Raw genomic sequence first — 22,157 nt, 5'->3', positions numbered from 1 at the left:
GAACTGTTACGTCTGCACAGAAATCATGGACGCCTTTGCAATGAATAAGACAGCCAGTCTGATCGGGGTGGAGGGCGGTCACTCCATCGACAGCAGTCTGGGAACCCTGCGCACCATGTACCATCTGGGGGTCCGATACCTCACACTCACACACTCCTGCAACACACCCTGGTAAGAGCCAGCTGTACAGCTGATTTACAGCATCAAACACATCACGTCGCACGCAAACAACTATGTTAATCAGTACAGAGTGGCATGAAATAGTACTGCAGTCTGACAAATACATCTGTAAAATAAAAAAATAAGAAAGTACTGACAGTTCATCACCCAGATGTACATTACCCCATAGGAAAACGAACAAACAAGAACAGAAACAGGATATTTCTGTATTTTAATGATATCTTTATGGGGACAAAAATGGCATCTGATGTGAAAAATAGTGCATTTTCTGCTCTCCAACAACAACAAAAGAGAACAATTTTTGCTTTTTGAATAGTGTATGTATGGTAAAAATACAGAATATTTATTATTTATTTATTCCTTAGTTATTTGTTGGCTAATGCATTATAAATATTTAAGATGCATTTAATGTTATTTAATGATATATCTGCAGTATAAAAACTGAAAAAATATGGACAGTTTATGATAGTATAATTTGTTGTATAATTTAAAAAATCTGTTAAATAATGGATCATACTCTAAGTTAAACATACTATACATGTAGCAGTAAAAATATAACTTTTCTGCTAGTTAATGATTTACCTATAATGATAGCTACAAATACCTATAAAAGTATTCACCCCACTTTGAAGTTTTTTCCTTTCATTGCCTTCCAACATTGAATCATACTCAATATAATTTGGCTTTTTGACAAGACTTTCTGAAAAAGAAAAAAAAAATTCTCTTTTTAAACATGATGGTGACATTGTCATAATGTGGGGCTGTTTCTCTGCAGCAGACCCTGGAAGGTTTGTAAAGGTAGAGGGTGAAATGAGTAGAGAAGTATGGGGACAATCTGATGCAGTCTGCAAGTGAACTGAAACTTGGGAGGAGGTTTGTTTGTCAGCAAGTCAATGAGCCGACCTCAGTCCTACTGAAAACGGCGGTTCGCTCACCGTTCCCATGCAACCTGACAAAGTCTGAGGAATTTTCCAAAACAACAATTAAGTAAATTGCAGTGTCCTGGTGTGCAAGGTTGACTGAGACCTATGTGCACAGGCTCAATGCTGCAATAGCAGCAAAAAGTACATCAACTCAATACTGACTTAGAGGAAATAAACCCTTATACGTTTGTTTATTTTAAGTTTTATTTTTTTATTGAATTGATGTAACTTTGTAGAAATCTGATAATACTTAGATTTGAAAGGATCTTTTTTTGTAAATTCCTGTTAAAAAAAATCTAAGACATTGCACATAATTTCATGTCGGAAAGAATTTTTCAGGGTAAACCTTCCAAAGGAGGTCAAAAGTTTATATCAACACTATATGACACTTGCATAACTGTAAAAATGCTAAACTAAACTAAAACGGAACAGCTGGATTTTTATTGCTGAACTGTTCCACTTTTACAAACTCATTACATCAACAAAGACAAGGCCACATTACATCACCTGATAATAATGCAATTTAAGAATGTAAAAAAATAAAAGATGGAAATACACACGTATTAGGCATAAGTACAGAACAGGTACTTCAAGTTTGTACCGAAATGGAGTACTTGAATATGTGACATTCCACCTTTGTGCCTTTGTCCACATTTGCATCTGTGTGGTGCATTACCATCAGCTTAGGTTGTGTTGTGGAGAGTACGGGGGATTCCTGCAGGCCGGCTGTGCCTTCCAGCCAGCAGTGTCCAATTCTCTAGAGATCTGAGTTGGTACGGAGATGTTGTTTTTCAGTTAAACCGTTGCAACTAGCAGTGATTACTTTACCTCGCTGAAAGTAGCTGACTGAGAGGAAACTTTATGAACACCACGCCGTCTCATAGAAATAATTTTTCTGCATTCGTAAATTGCTTTGCTAGTGGCGTTGTGACTAGTTCGATTGCCCTTAATTGTGTATAAATAATTCTATGAGACATGCATCTCTTTGACCTGTCTTCTGATTTGTTCTGTGAGGTCAGAATGTGTTCATGTTGTGTATCTGTAAGATCACATCATAAAGTACAGTATAAACTTTGAATCACCAAATCTACTCCATAGTAAAATATATTAATCAGATCATAGATATTATCTGATTATTATGTTTATTGGTTACTCCTTATCCCAAATACCTAAAAGTCTAAAATGCTAGCCCAGCCCAAGCTCGGGTCTTAAGAGATTGCATTTTTAATTTCAACTCAAGTTTGACTTTTTAATGGAAACTTTTTTCTTTTCAGGGCTGATAACTGGCTTGTTGACACTGGATCTGAGCCATCTGAGCACAATGGTCTGTCTCCATTTGGCAAGGTCAGTCATACAAGGAGGTATTGGAAAATCATGTATTTAAACTGTAAAAAATATGCTTTAGTGCAATTTTACATGACGTGCAAGTTATCTGGATTCCCTTTGTTACAGAAATGACTAAATAGTGCTGTCAAAATGTGCTAAAATAAGAATGTTCTTTTCTTGTGCAAATGTGTCTTCTTGTGTTTGCACTATACTCCTTCTGTGAGACAGATTGATATTGTGCCCATAAAGAGTATTGTGTTATGCTTTATTGTGTTACAACACTGAATAAAACTAAGGGACACTTACATCAAAGAAAGTTAAATGCATTGCAAAAGATTAAAAGATGCCTGAGGAGCGGCTCTCGCCTAGAGAGCTCACTCAGAATACCGAATGATTTGTACATCTTTATCAGATTAGCTAGATAAGATGAGACTTTAACAACATTATGAGTTCGCTTGATGGAGGGAGTTTGATAGCATTAGATTATCAGCAGGGTAATAAAGGTACTAGTTTGAATATGACTAGAAGACATGCCAGTGATATGAAACAGCTAAAACTTCAGCACTCTGACTCGTTAGATTTTACATTTTCTTTCAACAGAAAAAGACTCTTTAATGTCAAAATGAAAGCAGATTATAAGGCTTTAATGTGAAGTGGATAAAATATGAAAAATGACAGGAGAACATTTTATTTAGGTTTGATATTTTGATATTTTATGAATAAATTGATCAGTGAAATACTCATTGTTCTTTCGTCCAACAGCAACTAATTTTGGAAATGAACCGTCTGGGGATGCTGATCGATCTGGCTCATGTGCCTGTAACAGTGATGAACCAGGTTCTGGGCATGTCCCAAGCTCCAGTCATCTTCAGCCATTCCTCTGCATACAGCGTCTGTCCACACAAGAGAAACGTCCCAGATGAGGTTCTCTTGAAAGTGGTGAGTCTCAGAAGGGCTTCTGATGCAGAAAAATTGCCCCCGGGTGTGATATTGTATGCCATTATTAGATTGTTGTTACTGTCTAAGTTCCTTGTTGTTGCTCCTTGACATGAATCAAATTTTAAATTATTTCATGTGCAGTTGGGTAGTTTAATCACCCAGCCAAGGGGTCAGGCCTTCCTCGGACAGTGAACAGATAAATCTGATGAGATGGTTATTGGGAGAGAAAAAGTTCAACACTACAATTCAGCAAAAATAGAAAAAAAAATAGTAGCAATTGTTCAAATTAATCCTTAACATCTCTAACACAGCTGTCTTTTCTCTCTTATATTTTTCATCTTCAGTCAGAAAAAATCTGTCGGTCCGATAAAAGGTTACTATAAATCAAAATGCATGAATAATTTTGTGTTTAACTGTTCTTTACATTTTGAATGTTGGAAGTGATTTAAATACACAAAAACAAAACGCAATAATGAACATCCTGACTGCGGTGAAATGACCAGTCTACTGGTGCTGTTAAATGTTTTGAGAATAAAACTTGCCTATGCTGCTTGTTACTCAGATAACACACTCAGTAAGGCTTTTTATGACACAGTTCAGCTGATTTATGCACAACAGAAATTTCTCATTTGAAGTCAATAAATCAAGAGAAGAGTTACTGTTGACCACTTTAAAATAACAAACAGATAAAGCAGCAGAGTTACAGTCAGAGGAAGAGTACTGACAGATAAGATAAGAGGTCAACAACCTCGCATGGATTACAGGGAGTCTGAATGCATCTTCTGGCCTGGATCAGATCTTTTCCTGTTCCTCTTGTGCACCTTCATTGCCTAACATAGCAGAAAGGGCATGTCTCCTTTCATCCTATAGAAGGGAGTTTCAGGGTCACCAAGTGTTTGACTGTTATGTAACATTTGTGTCTCCAGAGAGAGAAAAAGGGAGTTGTGATGGTGAACTTCTACAACGACTATGTGACCTGCAGTAAGACTGCTAACCTCTCAGATGTTGCAGGTAAATCCCTGTTATGACCACAGCCACTGCTGTAAAGCTGGTGAAACATTAACATTTATCATCCTTTCTAAAAAAACTTCCATGTGTGCCCACTTCATTGTTACGCTTACTGCTTTCATTGCAGATCACTTTGACCATATAAAGAAAGTGGCCGGAGTAGATATCATTGGTTTTGGAGGAGATTATGATGGAGTTACCAGGTGAGTTTTAGTGATTCCAGTATTAACTGACAGACAAAAAAACCCAAGCTTCTTATTGTGAGCCACTGAATCCATGAATAGTGTTGATGAAGCATATTGAAGGAGTTTTTTGTCTGTCAGACGTTTAGTAAATAGCAATCTTCTCCAAAACTTTTGAGTCGCACTTGTTGTTGCTCTTTGAGCAATGGACACTTAATCTTAGAAAGAACCATTAAAATTTATGACCAAATTTTGAGTCTTCAAATATACAGTAAATTGCTTGGAAACCTTGAAGCGGCTGAGTTAAAGGGGCAGTAAACTAATAAACCATAAGAGACCTGACATGATAGCTGGGAGTAACTAGTAGGAAGTACAATCATCTTTCTGCATGTCACTGTCTCAGAGTACCTGAAGGTTTGGAGGATGTGTCCAAGGTTCCTGACTTGGTGGCTGAACTACTGAGGAGAGGATGGACTGATGAAGAAGTCAAAAAAGCTCTCGGAGATAACCTGCTCCGGGTTTTCACAGAAGTTGAGAGGGTGAGGAATGAACACACACAACTGAACTCTGCACAGGTTTCTGGTTATGCTGCTTGAATTATCTGTTGTGGTGATGTAGAATGGTAAATGGTCTGTATTTATACTACACCTGCAAGGTACCCAAAAGCTTTACGAGATACGTCCCATTCACCCATTCACACCCACATTCACGGCGGAAGCTGCCATGCAAGGCGCTAACAACGACCCATCAGGAGCAATTAGGGGTTCAGGGACACCTTGACATGAACATGACGGGCCAGGGATCGAACCGGCAACCCTCCGGTTGCAAGACGGCCACTCTACCCACTGAGCCATGCCACCCTGTTAACTAATTTTCCTTCTTGGCATGGCCTTGTAACTTCTGGTGAGTGATTATTATTGACTACAGCTGCTGACTCCTCTGAGCCAATTTAAATAGGGCCCATTTGAGTGATTCATTAGACCCAGGTATAAACACTACAGTAGGAAAGCCTGAGGAGCTCAGCAAAGATCTGAAAAAGCAAATCATTGATTTAAACAATTCAGGAAATTCACTTACGATTTTTGCAGCCTTCAGCGTGCAAGTTTTAACGAACTCCCCCTCAGAGTACGGCTTTGATGCTAACGCTGTTTTGCTAGCAATTAGGTAGCTGGCTTTCACTGCAGCATCGCTGACCTCACGGCTCCGGGTGAAAACAGATCGCCCTTTCCTCGAACCCGCCAACAATTCATTTATGTTCTGTCTTCTCAGTTCTCCTTGCAAGGTGTTGTACTTTTCACCATGCCGAGTCTCATAGTGGCGCCAAAGATTAAATTCCTTGCTTGCATACACACCGAGCACACAGGTTTGTCTTTCACCTCAGTGAACGAATAGGAAGTGGTCCATTTGTCTCGGAAAGTCCGACACTCCATGTCCACTTTTTCCTTTGTTGACAAAGACATCTTGCTGGTGAGCGTGTCAGGGCCAGCAGAAAAGCAGGTAAAATGCCAATAGACAGAACGCCACCTACAGACCCGGATTCCGTACTGCTGCCATCCGCTGTAAGTGCCAAGTCGCGGTGCTGCGTCACACTGTCCGCTTCGAATGAGGGGGAGCGCCCCTAGCAGACAATGGGGGAACCGCACTTTGATCAAATGAATGCAGTAGTAATGTAGGTCATAATTGTTTTGATATTGTAGTTGTATTCCGCGGGCCATACGTGTGACCCCTCCGCACACAGTATACATTACAAGTAATCTTCTCAACCTGTGTGCGGCCTTGTGTGCCCTTTTATTGTGGGCAGTCTAAGTCACACCTGTGCACTAATCATGGTGTCTAATCAGCATCTTGATATGGCACACCTGTGAGGTGGGATGGATTATCTCAGCAAAGGAGAAGTGCTCACTATCACAGATTTAGACAGATTTGTGAACAATATTTGAGAGAAATGGTGATATTTTGTATGTGGAAAAAGTTTTAGATCTTTGAGTTCATCTCATAAAAAATGGGAGCAAAAACAAAAGTGTTGTGTTTATATTTTTGTTGAGTATAATTGTATTCTATTAAGGCTCAACTTAAGTTTGCTGCTGCTCACATGAACAAATAAAAGGCCTTCTGGAGGGATGTTCGGTGGTCAGCTGGAACAACTGAGGCCTTTAAAGCTGCTGTCCGGAGTTTCCGTTTGTTTTCAATTTATGTATAATTTTTTAACAAAGCTTAAATGTGTTAGTCTAGTTCGATACTATAATATAAAGTTAGTATAACGCGATATGAAAATTTATTCCTGAGCTCCGCCTTCCTCTCATAGACCCCCATGTTATTCCAAAAAGCGCTGGTTGCTGCCGACCAATCAAGTTCGAGCTTCAGCTTTGTCATGCTGTCAATCAAAGGTTACGCGCACAGCAAGCAAGCCCATGCAGAGGTGGGCGAGCTACGCACTACGCAACCGCGCGCACATTTGTTTTGCTTGTGGAGGAGAGAGCATCAGGGCTCAGCAACTTCCAGAAAAGTTACCAATCCCACGGCTTGTCAGGCCAAGAGACTGCAGGACGTTTTTTGGCTCGGGGTGCTCGCGTCGCTCCCCGACCACGGCCTCCATAGCCCGCCTGACGGCTTCGTTTAGATGCCGTGATCGGGGTGCTCGCGTCGCTCCCCGACCACGGTCTCCATAGCCCGCCTGACGGCTTCGTTTAGATGCCCGACCTCTGGAGGAAGATGTTGGGGCGTCTGGGACATACTCTTCGTCAGAGGAGTCATGCAATTCTGAACTCTAGATAGAAATAAATAAACAATGTAACACATATACACGCGTAAATGCACTAAGTTTGATAAACAACGTCATCGAGAGGGATACAGGAGTGTAATCACATATTGAAACTTTACTCGTTCGTCCTAGCAGATTCATGTTATTTTGGTATTAGGACAAGTTAGACTCAATGCAGCATTCTAACGTAATTCCTTTATTATTTACTAAATGTACTAAATGTAGAAGAGGGGAAAACAGCAAAACAGGCAAGATGCTGCAGCACTCCGGGCACTTCTCTCATGTACTGCGCGCGTGCACAAATAAAGGGGCGAAATCAGAGGGACGGAGGGTGGGACCACCAGTGTTTTGGGAGACGCTGCGATTCAAACTCCGGACAGCAGCTTTAACCAAAAGAACACCAAAACTACTGTCAAGCATGGTGGTGGCAGTATTATGCTCTGGAGCAGTTCTGCTGCCAACAGAAATGATACTTTAGACAAAGACAATGAAATAATTAAAAAGGAGTATTATCTCCACATTCTTCTGGAAAAACCTAAACTCATCAGCCAGAAGGTTGGGTCAGGGATGTATTTGGGTGTTCCAACAAGACAGTGACCCCAAATACACATCATGATGGTAAAGAAATGGCTAAATCTGGCTAGAATTAAGATTTGCCACTGGTCACCCCATAGTCCTGACTAAAACCTCAACAAAAACCTGTGGACTATGATGAAGACAAAAGTCATTAACCACTGATTGGAACATGATGACAGTTCAGTAGGATCTTTTTATGTTTGTTTACTTTGTTTTTTAAATGGGACAGTTCGTACTAATGTACATTACCGCGCAAATACTAGAGATTTTAGCCATATGGCTAATTGCCATCTCTTATTCTGGAGGTGCTTGATTTCCGTATAGGCTCTGTGAGTGAATGAACATACAGCTATCAGTGTTTTCCTGTGTAATGTCTGACATTCTTCTGTTTGTGTGTCAGGTTCGTGACAGTCTGAAAGGCTCAAAACCAGATGATGTTCCAATTCCATATGCGGATGTGCAGAACCCATGCAGGACGAGCTATGGTTACCCCGACAACGCTGGAGCTGTTCATTCAGTCAGCGCACTGACCCTCCTGCTCACACTGGCTCTGCAGGTGTTGGTCCATTAACCTGAATGAATATGCTGCTGATCAATGCGACTGACTGTATGTATGTATTTATGACTGTAAGGAGTTTGATCATTAATAATAATGCAGTCTGAAAACCATTGTTTTAAATGTCAGATTTCCGATAACTATCTCCATCCTGTGCTGTCAGAAATGTATAATACCTGCAGTTTACATTGTGTTAAGCAGCCTGTTTCGTCTGTAGATTTAATGATTGATTTAATGATCAGTGATGAACAACAATGTACTAGTTAACATAATGACAAAGACAGTAAAGCAATAATTCTCTTGTCAAAGCTGAGTTTATTTAAACCTGAGTCAAAATTTCAACTCATGCCAGTTTTATCCACTGTCATTTAAAAGCTATAGCGGGAAAATATTAGTGTGTGATGGTCAGTATTGTGAAACAAAAGTTGTTCTCAGTGCTTTACCTTGTTCAACAAAACAAATAACAATAGCAAAGTCACATGAGAGCAATCAAAATGAACAAATACAATATTCCTGAACCTCAGTATAGACGTGTTCTCAGAGAGAAAAAAAACATATTTGTGAGAAAAGCACCATCTAGTGTTCTGAGAAGGTAACCCTTCTGAGTGAGACATCACATTACTGTACCTGGGTCTCGCATCATCAGGGCCGACTATCTCTGACATGCTCAAAACTTTGTATAATCTAAACTATGGATATTTAAAATGCTAACTGTGAAATTTTGGTTTGACATATCAAATACATTCTGAGAACGACCCATTTTCAGCACATTTTTTGCATTTAAAATTTGAGGCTGGGTTTTAACATTGATATCTCAACAACTATTACTGACCTGAAATTTTCTGTGTAGTTTCTCACCGTGTCAATAATTCACAATACTGGACCAGTAGATCGAATAGTCTTAAGTCATATATTAGTTGGACAATGGAAAAAATAAAAGTGAAGCCTTCATGAAAAGTCCGGTTCTTGATCATTCATTAACAAAACCGATCACACTGCAGACGTCAACCAGTGATGTTTTCTAAACCATATGTAGTTGCATATCACAATATTACAAAAAAAGCATATAACAACACTTTCTATTATGAAGACCCCATCACAAAAAAATTTAAAAAAAAAAAGAACCTTCACAGCTGATTGAGCATGTATGACAAATTATACTATGAAAACAGAAATATTGCTCAACAGCCTAATCAAAGTACAACAGTGTTTTGGATTTTCAGAGTGGTTCTCCAAATATATTTTTTAAAGAAAATACATATTTTTACATTGTAGTTTTCTGAACAGCCTCCATCTTCTGACAGAAGTCATGAAGGCGAAGTTTATTGCTCTAAAGAAAGAGAATCTGTTTTGATCCTATCAAACACTTTCCATAATAATTGTGAGAATGCATTTACCACTAAAATCTGAGTCTGATATGAGTGCATCAGATTAGCATTAAATATATGTCAAGGTATGAAAAATTCACACTAGAAAAATCTCACTGTCCCAGCAGATCTAAGTATTTGGTTATATTACTTTGAGGTCACCCTAATGGCATAGTACAGAGATAATTCCCAAATTAGACAAAACTATGTTACAAGTCTCTTCCAAATTAAACTTTATGCTAACAAACTGGAATCAAAAAATGTAAAATATGTACATATTTGTCTATTTTTTACAGATTCTGAATCCATATCATAATCCATCTATCCATTCTCTATACACCGCTTTATCCTCACTAGGGTCGCGGGGGATCAATGTCATGATGAAAAATAAAACAAAAAAGTTTACAGATGTCAATGTATGACTTGGAAAAGTGGAATTTGTGGACAATATAGCAGGCACACGTTCACCATAAATAAAAATCATCTTTGTATGAGGTGTCTTTAGATGAAAGTGTCAGGAATTCTCTCATACATGTAAACACTCTGTTATTCACTTTCTCTTCTTCACGGAGAAGATGATAAATGCTATCAAAAGTTACATAACACATTAACCAACATAAATTGACCCTTTATCACAACTGACGCTCTAATGAGAAACAGATTCAAGATAGAGAAGCGCTGAGCAGAGCTGACATTCAAAGACAAAACCAACGAAGACCGGGTGACATCTGCACTGATCTGAAAAACAAAAAAATTTAAACTCAGAAAGTAATCTGTTTGAACTGCAGTTATTGGAATCAGGATTACTCTAACGTTAAAGAAAGACCAACTAGAATAAACCTGTCTTGGGGAAAAGTTTAGAGACACAAGGAAAAAGAAGAGCAGTGCATTCAGCAGTGTGTAAAAGTTTAGGAAATGTTGAACAAGGTGATCTTAGCTTCATGTGTGGTGCTGTGGATCAGTTCTTGCGCCGTCAACTCGGCTGAGGATCTGAAAACCAGAGCTTTGAGGCTGATGTCTGAGACGCCGCTCATTGATGGGTAAGTGAAAACCTCTTTTACATCAAATCAGAGGTGCTTTGCATGTTATCCGAAGTTTTCCATATGAGCAGCAGCACTAAACATTCTGCTGTCAGTTGATAATGTAAGATGAGGAGAAAGCTCTTTGCTGCTCTGACCTTTGCTAACTGATGTATTTCTTCAGGCATAATGATCTGCCCTGGCAGTTTCGAGCACAGTTCAATAATGAGCTGGACAAAGTGGATCTTTACACACTCTCAACAACACACACCAACATCCCAAAGATCAAGGAAGGACGTCTCGGTGCACAGGTACGTCCAGATTAGAATGTACTTGGACATTAATGGAAGCCATCTGTCCAGGATCAAGGCTTCTTTGTCTACTGCTTTATCTACGGCTTCACAGAGGCTATCACAAGTTTATTGTGTCAAACTGTCTATATATAAGAAACCAAGCTGACCTGCTGAAGCTGGTTTGACAAAAAAAAAAAACTCAGATGCCCCAGTCCCCCTCTGTGGTTGCTTTTCTATAAATATATGATGATATAAACTCAATCTGTTTAAATGTAAATCATTACAGGCTGAGGATATTGCTTTGCTTTCCTAAGGTTATACAGTATCTAATCTGATGAGCATTTAATCACCTAATTAAAGTATTTTGTACCTGCCACAGAACTTGCACAGTCATGCTTAGCTCATGCATTTACTGACTTGCCACTGATAACGCTTAGAATCCTAGTGAATAAATGCCAGTGCATCTAAAACAATCTTAATTTGTGGGAAAATCACTTTTATTTTTCCATAATTTATTTCAAAAAAAGTAAACTTTTTAAAATTAGAAAATTACTTTTCATTACATGACTTTTTTTTTTAAATTTTGAGGGTTATGACTTATAGCTCTTGAAAATTACAATTAAACAATTAAAGTATCTTTTTATTAGAATATCTCCTAAAATCAATCAATTGAAGGAATTACATACACACGTGGACAAAATTGTTGGTACCCCTCAGTTAAAGAAGGAAAAACCCACAATTCTCACTGAAATCACTTGAAACTCACAAAAGTAACAATAAATAAAAATTTATTGAAAATTAAATAATCAAAAACAGCCATTACTTTTGAATTGTTGATTAACATAATTATTTAAAAAAAAAACTAATGAAATAGGGCTGGACAAAAATGATGGTACCTCTATAAAAGATTGAAAACTATTTGACCAGAGTGACATGATTAACTCAGGTGTGTCATTTAATTGACATCACAGGTGTTTCCAAACTCATAATCAGTCAGTCTGCCTATTTAAAGGAGACAAGTAGTCACCCTGCTGTTTGGTGAAAAGGTGTGTACCACACTGAACATGGACAACAGAAAGCGAAGGAGAGAATTGTCCAGGACATCCGAAAAAAATTATAGACAAACATCTTAAAGGTAAAGGCTATAAGACCATCTCTAAACAGCTTGAAGTTCCTGTGACAACAGTGGCTCATATTATTCAGAAGTTCAAGACCCACGGGACAGTAGCCAACCTCCCTGGACGTGGCCGCAAGAGGAAAATTGATGACAAATTGAAGAGACGGATCGTTGGAATTGTATCCAAAGAGCCCAGAGCAACCTCCAAAGAAATTAAAGGTGAACTCCAAGGCCAAGGTACATCAGTGTCAGATCGCACCATTCGTCGTTGTTTGAGCCAAAGTGGACTTCATGGGAGACGACCAAGGAGGACACCACTGCTGAAAAAACGAGACTGGAATTTGCAAAAATGCATGTTGACAAGCCACACAAGCTTCTGGGAGAATGTCCTTTGGACAGATGAGACCAAACTGGAGCTTTTTGGTAAGGCACATCAACTCTATGTTCATAGACTCAAAAACCAAGCATACGAAGAAAAGAACACTGTCCCTACGGTGAAACATGGAGGAGGCTCAGTAATGTTTGGGGCTGCTTTGCTGCATCTGGCACAGGGTGTCTTGAAAGTGTGCAAGGTACGATGAAATCTGAAGACTATCAAGGCATTCTGGAGAGAAATGTGCTGCCTAGTGTCAGAAAGCTTGGTCTCAGTCGCAGGTCATGGGTCTTCCAACAGGACAACGATCCAAAACACACAGCCAAAAACACCCAAGAATGGCTGAGAGAAAAGCGTTGGACTATTCTAAAGTGGCCTTCTATGAGCCCAGATCTGAATCCCATTGAACATATGTGGAAGGAGCTGAAACATGCCATTTGGAGAAGACACCCATCAAACCTGAGACAACTGGAGCTGTTTGCTCATGAGGAGTGGGCCAAAATACCTGTTGACAGCTGCAGAACGCTCATTGACAAATACAGAAATCGTTTAATTGCAGTGATTGCCTCAAAAGGTTGTGCAACAAAATATTAAGTTATGGGTACCATCATTTTTGTCCAGCCCTATTTCATTAGTTTGTTTTTTTAAATAATTATGTTAATCAACAATTCAAAAGTGATGGCTGATTTTGATTATTTAATTTTCAATAAATTTTTATTTATTGTTACTTTTGTGAGTTTCAAGTGATTTCAGTGAGAATTGTGGGTTTTTCCTTCTTTAACTGAGGAGTACCAACAATTTTGTCAAATCAATGATTGAACAGGATGTCATTCTAATAAGAAGCACAGCTTCTCAATTGGCTTTTTTTGGACACACAGTGGGGCCAGTAGTTCATATGTTATTCTTTGTTCCTCTCTCAGTTCTGGTCAGCCTTTGTGACATGTGACACTCAGTACAAAGATGCTGTCAGACAAACGCTGGAGCAGATAGATGTGGTGCACAGGATGTGTGAGAAATACCCAGAAACCTTCATGTTTGCCAGCAGCAGCAAAGGTGAGACATTTTGATATAATTTCAGACATTTAAATGACTTTGAGCCAACCTGCTTTTGCTTCCTGCCTGTGTCACACACGAACTGTTACGTCTGCACAGAAATCATGGACGCCTTTGAAATGAATAAGACAGCCAGTCTGATCGGGGTGGAGGGCGGTCACTCCATCGACAGCAGTCTGGGAACCCTGCGCACCATGTATCAGCTGGGGGTCCGATACCTCACACTCACACACTCCTGCAACACACCCTGGTAAGAGCCAGCTGTGCAGCTGATTTACAGCATCAAACACAAACAAAAACATAGACATTCCTATGCTAGAGGAGAGATACAATCCCTCCAGTGGGTTCTGGGAGTCTCCTTCAACCACCAGATGCCAGAACCGCCTCAACTGGCTCCTTTCGACATGTATCAGTAATTCTACTTCCTCCAGACGCCCGTGTTCCACATGCTAGTACCAGTCAGTACCACATCATCTGCAAAATGCATAGATGCAATTCTGAGGTCACCAAACCAGTCACTCTTCTTATCTGGGCCTTGAAATCCTGTCCATGAATGTCACAAACAGAATTTTGTACTTAGAATGTGAATGGTGGTTTTGCTTTGGTTATACAAAGACTGGATTGCTCCTAACAGTGCCCCTGATACCCCATACTCCTACAGGTACCCAACAGGGCCTCTCAAAGGACATGATCATAAGTAATTTCCAAATCCATATGTGAACTGGCTGGACAAGCTGACCATGACCCCCTTGATTGCCCCTCTGTAAGGGTAAACAGCTGATCCACTGTTCTACGCCTCGGACAGAATCTGCATTGCTCCTCCTGAGTCTGAGATTCAGCAGTTGGTTGGAGCCTCCCCTTCTCGTGGCCAACAATATCTCCAGTCTGGATCAGCAGTTCTTTCCCCGGGCTGTACACAGCCTAATTCAAGCCCAGGCTTACCTTACCTTGAAGCTGATCAGAGGTCCTCCTCTATAGACTCTCTACGTTCCTTCCCCACCTGAATTTTTGCTCCCAACACTGCCACAGCTGCAGCCTATGTGGACCACTGATACTTGTTTGTTGCCTGCTTCTCTCTTTACATGAGTGTCTGAGACATACTGCTGCAGGTCTGATGGCATGACTACAAAATCAATCATCAGCTTTTGGCCTAAAGTGCTCTGGTATCAGGCACCTTATGCTTGATCATGGTTTTCGTTATGGTCAATCCTTGACCAGCACTGAAGTCAAACACTAGAATACCACCTGGGTTCAGATCAGGCACGCCATTCCTCCCAATCACCCATTTCAAGACGCCTTCCAGAGACTCCAAAAGGTCGGGCACTCCGAATTTGGATTCCTTCAGGCCTGCTGTATGTTACACTTAAACAATAACGTAGACATGTGAAGGACTGCTGTATCAATGAATAATGTTTACAATAAAAATACATATGAAAAACAAATCCATGAGGCAAACAAAAGTTGAACTTCCTCTGGCTCATTTTCACACCTTTATGAAGAATACTTTCGTTTAGATATTTATTAACTGGGTTCAGCCTTGTCTGCGTGGTGCATTACCATCAGCTTAGCTCGTGTTATGGAGAGTACGGGGGATTCCTGCAGGCCGGCTGTGCTTTCCAAGCAGCAGTATCAAATTCTCTTACAATCTGTGTTGGTACGGAAATGGTGTGTCGGAATAAAACAGTTGCAGCCAGCAGTGATTGTTTTACCCCACTGAATGTAGATAGGTGGGAGAAAACTTTACAAACACAACCCAGTCTCCTACAAATAATCTTTCTGCATTTGTAAGTTGCTTTACCAGTGATGCTGTGGGAGTACATCTAATCTCCAGTTGGATCATGTTTGGAAGAACATAGCTGTGTATAAATATTTCTATTAAATAGGGTTTTATGAGGTATACCTAAGGAAATGAAAAACAATACCTCCTAAGCTGTATCAGTGCTTTTTCTTTTTTAACCTGTCTTCAACTTTGGTCTTCATGAGGTCAGCATGTGTACATGTTGTGTGTTTGTCAGATCACATTGCAGAGAACATTGTAAATCCTGAATCTCCGAATTTACTTGAGAATAAAGTGTTAATCAACACTTAAAAATAGCTTTCCGGCTAGAACGTGATCCATGTTTACCGTAATCTTTTAACATTTCTTATCAGGGCAGATAACTGGCTTGTTGACACTGGATCTGAGCCATCTGAGCACAATGGTCTGTCTCCATTTGGCAAGGTCAGTTGTACCAGCAGACATTGGCAAATCATGTATTTAAAGTGTAAAAAAATATTTTTGCAGTTTTACATCATTCTAATTCTAATGACCAAACATTACTCTGTAGGTGTGTCAAAATAAGAGTGTCTGTACTTGCAATTATATTTTAAATGTCTTTTTCTTGTGCAAATGTGTCTTAGTGTAGTTGTGTTTGTGCTGTGTTCATCCCGTGTGACAGATTGATTGTGCCGATAAAAATGTGTAATTATGTTTTACTGTGTTACATGATAAGATTTAATGTGTTACAATGCACATTGAATCAAAGGTCATTCTAAGACACTTGTATAAAAGAAGTAAAAATTTATTGCAAAAGATTAAAGATGTGTCAGAGAGCACTGGATAATAGGTACATCAGCATCAATTTGTCAAGATAAGATGAGGCTTTAATAACTTTATGAGTTCAGGTGTTGGAGTGAGTTTGATAGCATTACATCATCAGCAGGGCAATAAAGGTGCTAGTTTGAATATGACTAGACGATGTGCCAGTTAATCAGAATCACACAGATGATGAACATAAAAAGAGTCTTTAATGTCTAAACAAAAAGTGATTAAAATGTGAAACTTTTAAAATAAAATTGCATAAATATTTTATATAGGTTAAATATTTCATGACACTGTATACATTTTTTTTGAATTGCTCATAAAAATACTCATTGTGCTTTCGTCCAACAGCAACTAATTTTGGAAATGAACCGTCTGGGGATGCTGATCGATCTGGCTCATGTGCCTGTAACAGTGATGAACCAGGTTCTGGACATGTCCAAAGCTCCAGTCATCTTCAGCCATTCCTCTGCATACGGCATCTGTGCACACAAGAGAAACGTCCCAGATGAGGTTCTCTTGAAAGTGGTGAGTTTATGAATGAGGCAAAGTGAAGTTGCAACAGGTCTAAGTCAAGCTGAAGTACCACCATGCTTTACAGTGGTGGAATAAATATTCAGATCCTTTGCCTAAATAAAAATACTAATATATTGTGTATGTGCAAATAGTCCGTTATAATTAAGAGTCCTTTGCTTTAAATCTTAGTACAGTAAAAATGCGGAAATATTGCTGGCTAAGGAAAGTGTTACTGGTGCAGAAAAAATATAGATGGATGGACAAACACTACAATGAGAAAATCTAAGGAGATCAGGGAAGATCTGAAAAAACAAATTACTGACTACAAGTTGGGAAGCCACTAGGAGCCAGATCCCATATCCCAATATTGCCTGTGCAAACAATTGTTTATAAGTATTAAGTACACGGCACAGTTGTATCACTGCAGTGATCAGGAAGAAAATGCAAACTGTCACCTGCTGCCAAGAGACAATTGGTCAGGATGGTCAAGAGTCAACCAAGAATCACCAAAAAAGCAGGTTTGCACTGAATTAGACATTGCTGGAACATAGGTGTCTGTTTCCACAGTCAAGTGTGTTTTACATTGCCATGAGCTGTGCGACTGCCAAACAGAATCAGAATCACTTTTGTCATTGTTACGTTCAACAACGAAATTGGGTGCTCTCTTTCAGCGCAAATACAGATAAAAACAGAAAATACTGATAAAAACTAAAAAAAAAGATAAAACAGGAAGAAGGACAACCGTCACACCTTCACTAGTGCTCGTTCACATTCTGGAATGATACACAGTATCGATAAATGTATATATAAATTTACACTTAAACACTTGTAAGCTCACTTCTCAATATTGCACTGGTATAAGTATATGTACATATTCTTTAGAGGAGTCCGGCAGTGTTCAACAGATTTATAGCAGTTGCAAAACTGTTTTTCAATCTGCTGGTTTTAGTTTTAATTGCCCTGTACCGTCTGCCTGATGGCAACAGTTCAAACGGGTTGTGACCAGGGTGTGATGAGTCCTTTGTGATGTTCACTGCTTTCTTGATCCAGCGCGAACTGTACAGTTCTTCCAGACAGGGGAAGCGGCAGCCAGTAATCCTCTGGACAACCTTGATGACCCTCTGGAGCGCTTTTCTCTGTGCCACTGTGCAGCTTGCGTACCACACACAGAGGCCGTATGTGAGAGTGCTCTCGACAGAGCAGCGGTAGAAGGCCACCAGCAGCTTTTGGGGGATGTTGTTTTTCCGCAAGACCCTCAAGAAGTAAAGTCTCTGCTGGGCTTTCTTCACCAACTCAGTGATGTTTGCACTCCAGGTCAAGTCCTCTGCCAAGTGAACTCCCAGGAAACAAAATTCAGGGACCCTCTCCACACAGACCCCGTTAATGCATAGTGGCTCAATGTCCTGTTTGTGTTTTCTAAAGTCCACTATAAGCTCCTTGGTCTTGGCTGTATTAAGGAGCAAGTTGTTGTCTTTACACCACACTGTCAACCGCTCCACCTCATCCCTGTAGGCAGACTCAAGCTGTTCCTCTAAAAATGACACCTTAAAGCTCGACTGAAGTTTGCTGTTGATCACATATACAAAGAAAAGTCCGTCTGGAGGAAAGTTGTGTGGTCAGATAAAATAAAAATTGAACTATTTGACCATAATGACCAGAAATATGTTTGGCAGAGAGAAGGTGAGGCCCTTAAACCCAAGAACATTAAACCTACTGTTAGGCATGGTGGTGGCGGTATTATGCTCTGGGGTTGTTTTGGTGACAGTGGAACTGGTGCTTTACACCAAACAAATTGAATAACAGATAAGAAGGATTACCTCTAGATTTGTAGGAAAATCTAAAATCACCAGAAGATCGGCTCTTGGTTGACTTTGGATATTCCAGCAAGACAGTACCTGAAGCACATATCAAAAATGGGAAAGGAATGACTAAATCAGGCTACAATTAAAATTTTAGAATAGCCTTCCTAAAGCCCTGACATAAAATCCATCAAGAACCTGTGGATTGTGATGAAGAAACAGATTTATGTTAGAAAGCCAGCAAATTCAGTTGAATTGCACCCATTCTGTCAAAATGAGTAGTAATGGACACAACCACAAGCTTGTGGATGGCTACAAAAAGGGTTTAATCCAGGGGAAAATTTCCAAGGGACTTTTACAAAATATGTACATTTTTGACTGAGCAGATTTTGTCATACTCTCAGAAGACATACAACATATTTAAACAACCAAAATGAATGATTGCTCTTTATGAGAAAGACACGTGCTTCGATCATTCCGTCACAGAAAATGAAGATTTGTAGATTTGTAAGAGTCACTGGAAGCTCAAATCTGCCATTATTTACATGATCTTTTACAAGTGTATGTAATCTTTTTCATTACTATACATCTGATGAGTTCAAACCAAAGGATGAGCACTCTGGTTGATTAAAAAATAACACCCTCTTGTGGATTATGGGGAGTTTAATTGTTTGGTCTTTCCTGGATCACATCTTTTCCTGTTCCTCTTGTGCACTTTCATTGCCTAACAAAGCAGAATGGACATGTCTCTTACCATCCCACAGAGCAGAGTTTGAGGTCTTCAAGTGCTTGACTGTTACGTAACATCTGTTTCTCCAGAGAGAAAAAAAAGGAATCGTCATGGTTAACTTCGCCAACGACTTTGTTACCTGCACCCAGACTGCTAACCTCTCAGATGTTGCAGGTAAAATACTGTTATCACCAGAACAACTGCTGTAAAGCTGGTGAAACATTAACATTTATCATGCTTTTTTAAAATCCTGAGGTCTTTATTGTCATGTTTGCTATTTTTATTGCAGATCACTTTGACTACATAAAGAGAGTGGCTGGAGTAGATATCATTGGTTTTGGAGGAGATTATGATGGAGTTCCAAGGTAAGTTTAAATTATACCAGTATTAACTGGCAGACAGACAAAAAAACAAAACAAAACACCCCAATCTTCATATTGTGAGCCAGTGGATCCATTAACACAATGCTGGTGAAGCATGTTAGAGGAGTTTTTATGTCAATGTTTGCTTGTTTTTTCCCCAAAACTACAGTAACTTTAGTTGATGCTCTTTAAGCTATTGGTATTTAACCTTAGTGTGAAAATACTAAAACTTTAGACCAGTTTTGATGCTTCAAATGTACAGTATGTTCCTTGGAAGCTTTTTCCATGAGGGAGCTGAGGAGAAAAAGTAGGAAACAAAAATGCCTTAATATATAAACCATAAGAGACCTGACATGATAGTTAGGAGTAACTGGTAGGAAGTGCAATCATCTTTCTGCTGTCACTGTCTCAGACTACCTGAAGGTTTGGAGGACGTGTCCAAGGTTCCCAACTTGGTGGCTGAACTACTGAGAAGAGGATGGACTGATGAGGAAGTCAAAGCTGTACTTGGAAATAACCTGCTCCGGGTTTTCACAGAGGTTGAGAGGGTGAGGAATGAACACACACACATAACCGTAAACTGTTTTGATTTAAACTGTAGAAAAATTGGTGTATTAAAAAAATACACCAGATTTTAAAAGCAGTTATGTGGCTGCTTCTTTGCTGGGAGCAACTATCAGGTGACAAGATGAAAATCCAGGAAGTTGCTGCACCCACCCAGCAGATACACACATCAGTTACACATAACTCCCCAAACAAATCAAGTATAATGTGGAAATTTGCGATACACTGGTAGGTCGGTAGGTTGACTTTGCTACCTCTATTTACTGGCTTTATGCTAAGCTAAGCTAACTGTATTTTAGCTCCATCTTCAGATTTGCCATATCGACTTTCTCATCTTGGTCTCAGCAAGAATGAAAGCAACCAAATCTTATGTAGTGAGCTTTTAAATTTCTGATTCAGATATTGAAATGAAACCAGTAAATTATAATTCTGATGAAAAAGAGGCCCACTCAAGTTGCATCATGTGAAATGTAGGAATCACCAGTTTTTGGGCCTGACATAGATCGGCAGTGAAAAGTTGAGACGTCTTCCTCTGAGGTCTTAACTATTTATAATCCACTGATACATCTTATATCAAGAAGGAAACACACTAACATAACATACACGCTTGCAGGGTCAGGAACTAAACTCTTGTCTCTGTCTAGAGGTGGAATTTATCGGTGATCATCCATACATTCCCTTACAAATTAAAGAAAAATTATTCCTGTAGTACTTTTTTCTTTTAAGAAACTGCCATAGAGAACAAAAAATTCCAACGTTTTTATGACATTCTTACATATCATGAAAATTGCGTAGGGCTCAAACACATCTATATGAAAGATCCTCCTATAATTTTTGTGCATGGTGGCTTCAGCCATGTACAGCAAACGCACGATGCCTAAAGAATAATCAATAAAACGCTGGATTAGAGACTGGAGGATTTTTATTGGAGCGTGATACCAGCTCAAAAAGATGTTTTTATACCGAAGGTGCTTGAACTGCAGATAGGCTTGTGAGTGAACACACACCATAGTTAGTGTTTTCCTGTCTGCTGTCTGACATTCTTCTGTTTGTGTGTCAGGTTCGTGACAGTCTGAAAGGCTCAAAACCAGATGATGTTCCAATTCCATATGCGGATGTGCAGAACCCGTGCAGGACGAGCTATGGTTACCCCGACAACGCTGGAGCTGTTCATTTAGTCAACGCACTAACCCTCCTGCTCACACTGGCTCTGCAGGTGTTGGTCTATTAACAGCTGAATACGCTGCTGATCAATGCGACTGACTTTATGTATCTATTTATGACTGTAAAGAGTTTGATCATTAATAATAATGCAGTGTGAAAACCATTGTTTTAAATGTCAGATTTCCGACAAATATCTCCATCCTGTGCTGTCAGAAATGTAAAATAGCTGCAGTTTAAATTGTGTTAAACAGCCTGTTTCTTCTATAGATTTAATGATCAGTTTTACTGAGTTACCTTTAATTTAATGACAAAACCTAGTGACAGGCAACAGTGTATTAGTTAACATAATAAGAAAGACAGTGGCACAATATTTATGTCAAAGTTTATTTAAACCTGAGTGAAAGTTTTGACTCATATGGCTGTTATATCCACCATAAACTGTCATAAGAGGCTGCAGTAGGAAAATGTTAATGTGTGATGGTCACTATTGTGAAACAGAAGTTGTTGTCAGTGCTTTAACTGGTTTAATAAAAATTTAATCAAAATGCACAATAACAATATTGTTGAACTACAGTATAGACATTTTCACAAGGAGAACAGATTTGTAAGTGAAGAGCATCATCTAGTGTTCTGAGAGGGGAACACATCTGAATGAGGCACCGCATCACTGTACCTTTAAAACTCTAATTTTGCGGATTTGCATGTTTTGAATTAAGTTTGCTAATGACTAAATATGACTTGATTTAGTTGTGCGAGCTGATGGCACAA

The 22,157-nt window shown here is 39.3% G+C and overlaps 2 protein-coding genes across 4 annotated transcripts in view; both read left to right on the top strand.

The window, feature by feature from the left end:
• LOC110956052 (dipeptidase 1-like) overlaps window positions 1-21,550 on the top strand; it is a 40,460-nt gene extending 18,910 nt beyond the window's left edge. For 2 of the 3 annotated variants that reach the window (XM_051944302.1, XM_051944313.1), the window contains 7 exons: window positions 21-171; window positions 2,378-2,447; window positions 3,192-3,368; window positions 4,295-4,379; window positions 4,504-4,579; window positions 4,962-5,097; window positions 8,296-9,411. In XM_051944302.1, the coding sequence (XP_051800262.1) occupies window positions 21-171; window positions 2,378-2,447; window positions 3,192-3,368; window positions 4,295-4,379; window positions 4,504-4,579; window positions 4,962-5,097; window positions 8,296-8,466 (866 nt within the window). In that variant the 3' untranslated portion in view covers window positions 8,467-9,411. Of the gene's footprint in view, window positions 1-20; window positions 172-2,377; window positions 2,448-3,191; window positions 3,369-4,294; window positions 4,380-4,503; window positions 4,580-4,961; window positions 5,098-8,295; window positions 9,412-21,441 lie in introns of those variants that run through there. The other variant, XM_051944291.1, reaches the window with a different exon arrangement.
• Window positions 10,110-21,456, top strand: LOC110955764 (dipeptidase 1-like). The gene is made up of 10 exons (XM_051944356.1): window positions 10,110-10,858; window positions 11,022-11,148; window positions 13,541-13,673; window positions 13,773-13,923; window positions 15,825-15,894; window positions 16,606-16,782; window positions 19,389-19,473; window positions 19,589-19,664; window positions 20,074-20,209; window positions 21,286-21,456. Exons 1-10 carry the CDS (start codon window positions 10,734-10,736, stop codon window positions 21,454-21,456), a joined length of 1,251 nt encoding a protein of 416 aa, XP_051800316.1. The 5' UTR covers window positions 10,110-10,733.
• Window positions 21,551-22,157: the final 607 nt, after the last annotated feature.

Source organism: Acanthochromis polyacanthus, chromosome 2 (assembly GCF_021347895.1).
Source record: "Acanthochromis polyacanthus isolate Apoly-LR-REF ecotype Palm Island chromosome 2, KAUST_Apoly_ChrSc, whole genome shotgun sequence".
Lineage (NCBI taxonomy): Eukaryota > Metazoa > Chordata > Actinopteri > Pomacentridae > Acanthochromis > Acanthochromis polyacanthus.
The sequence above is the reverse complement of the archived record's forward strand: the minus strand, read 5'-3'. Positions and strand labels throughout refer to the sequence as shown.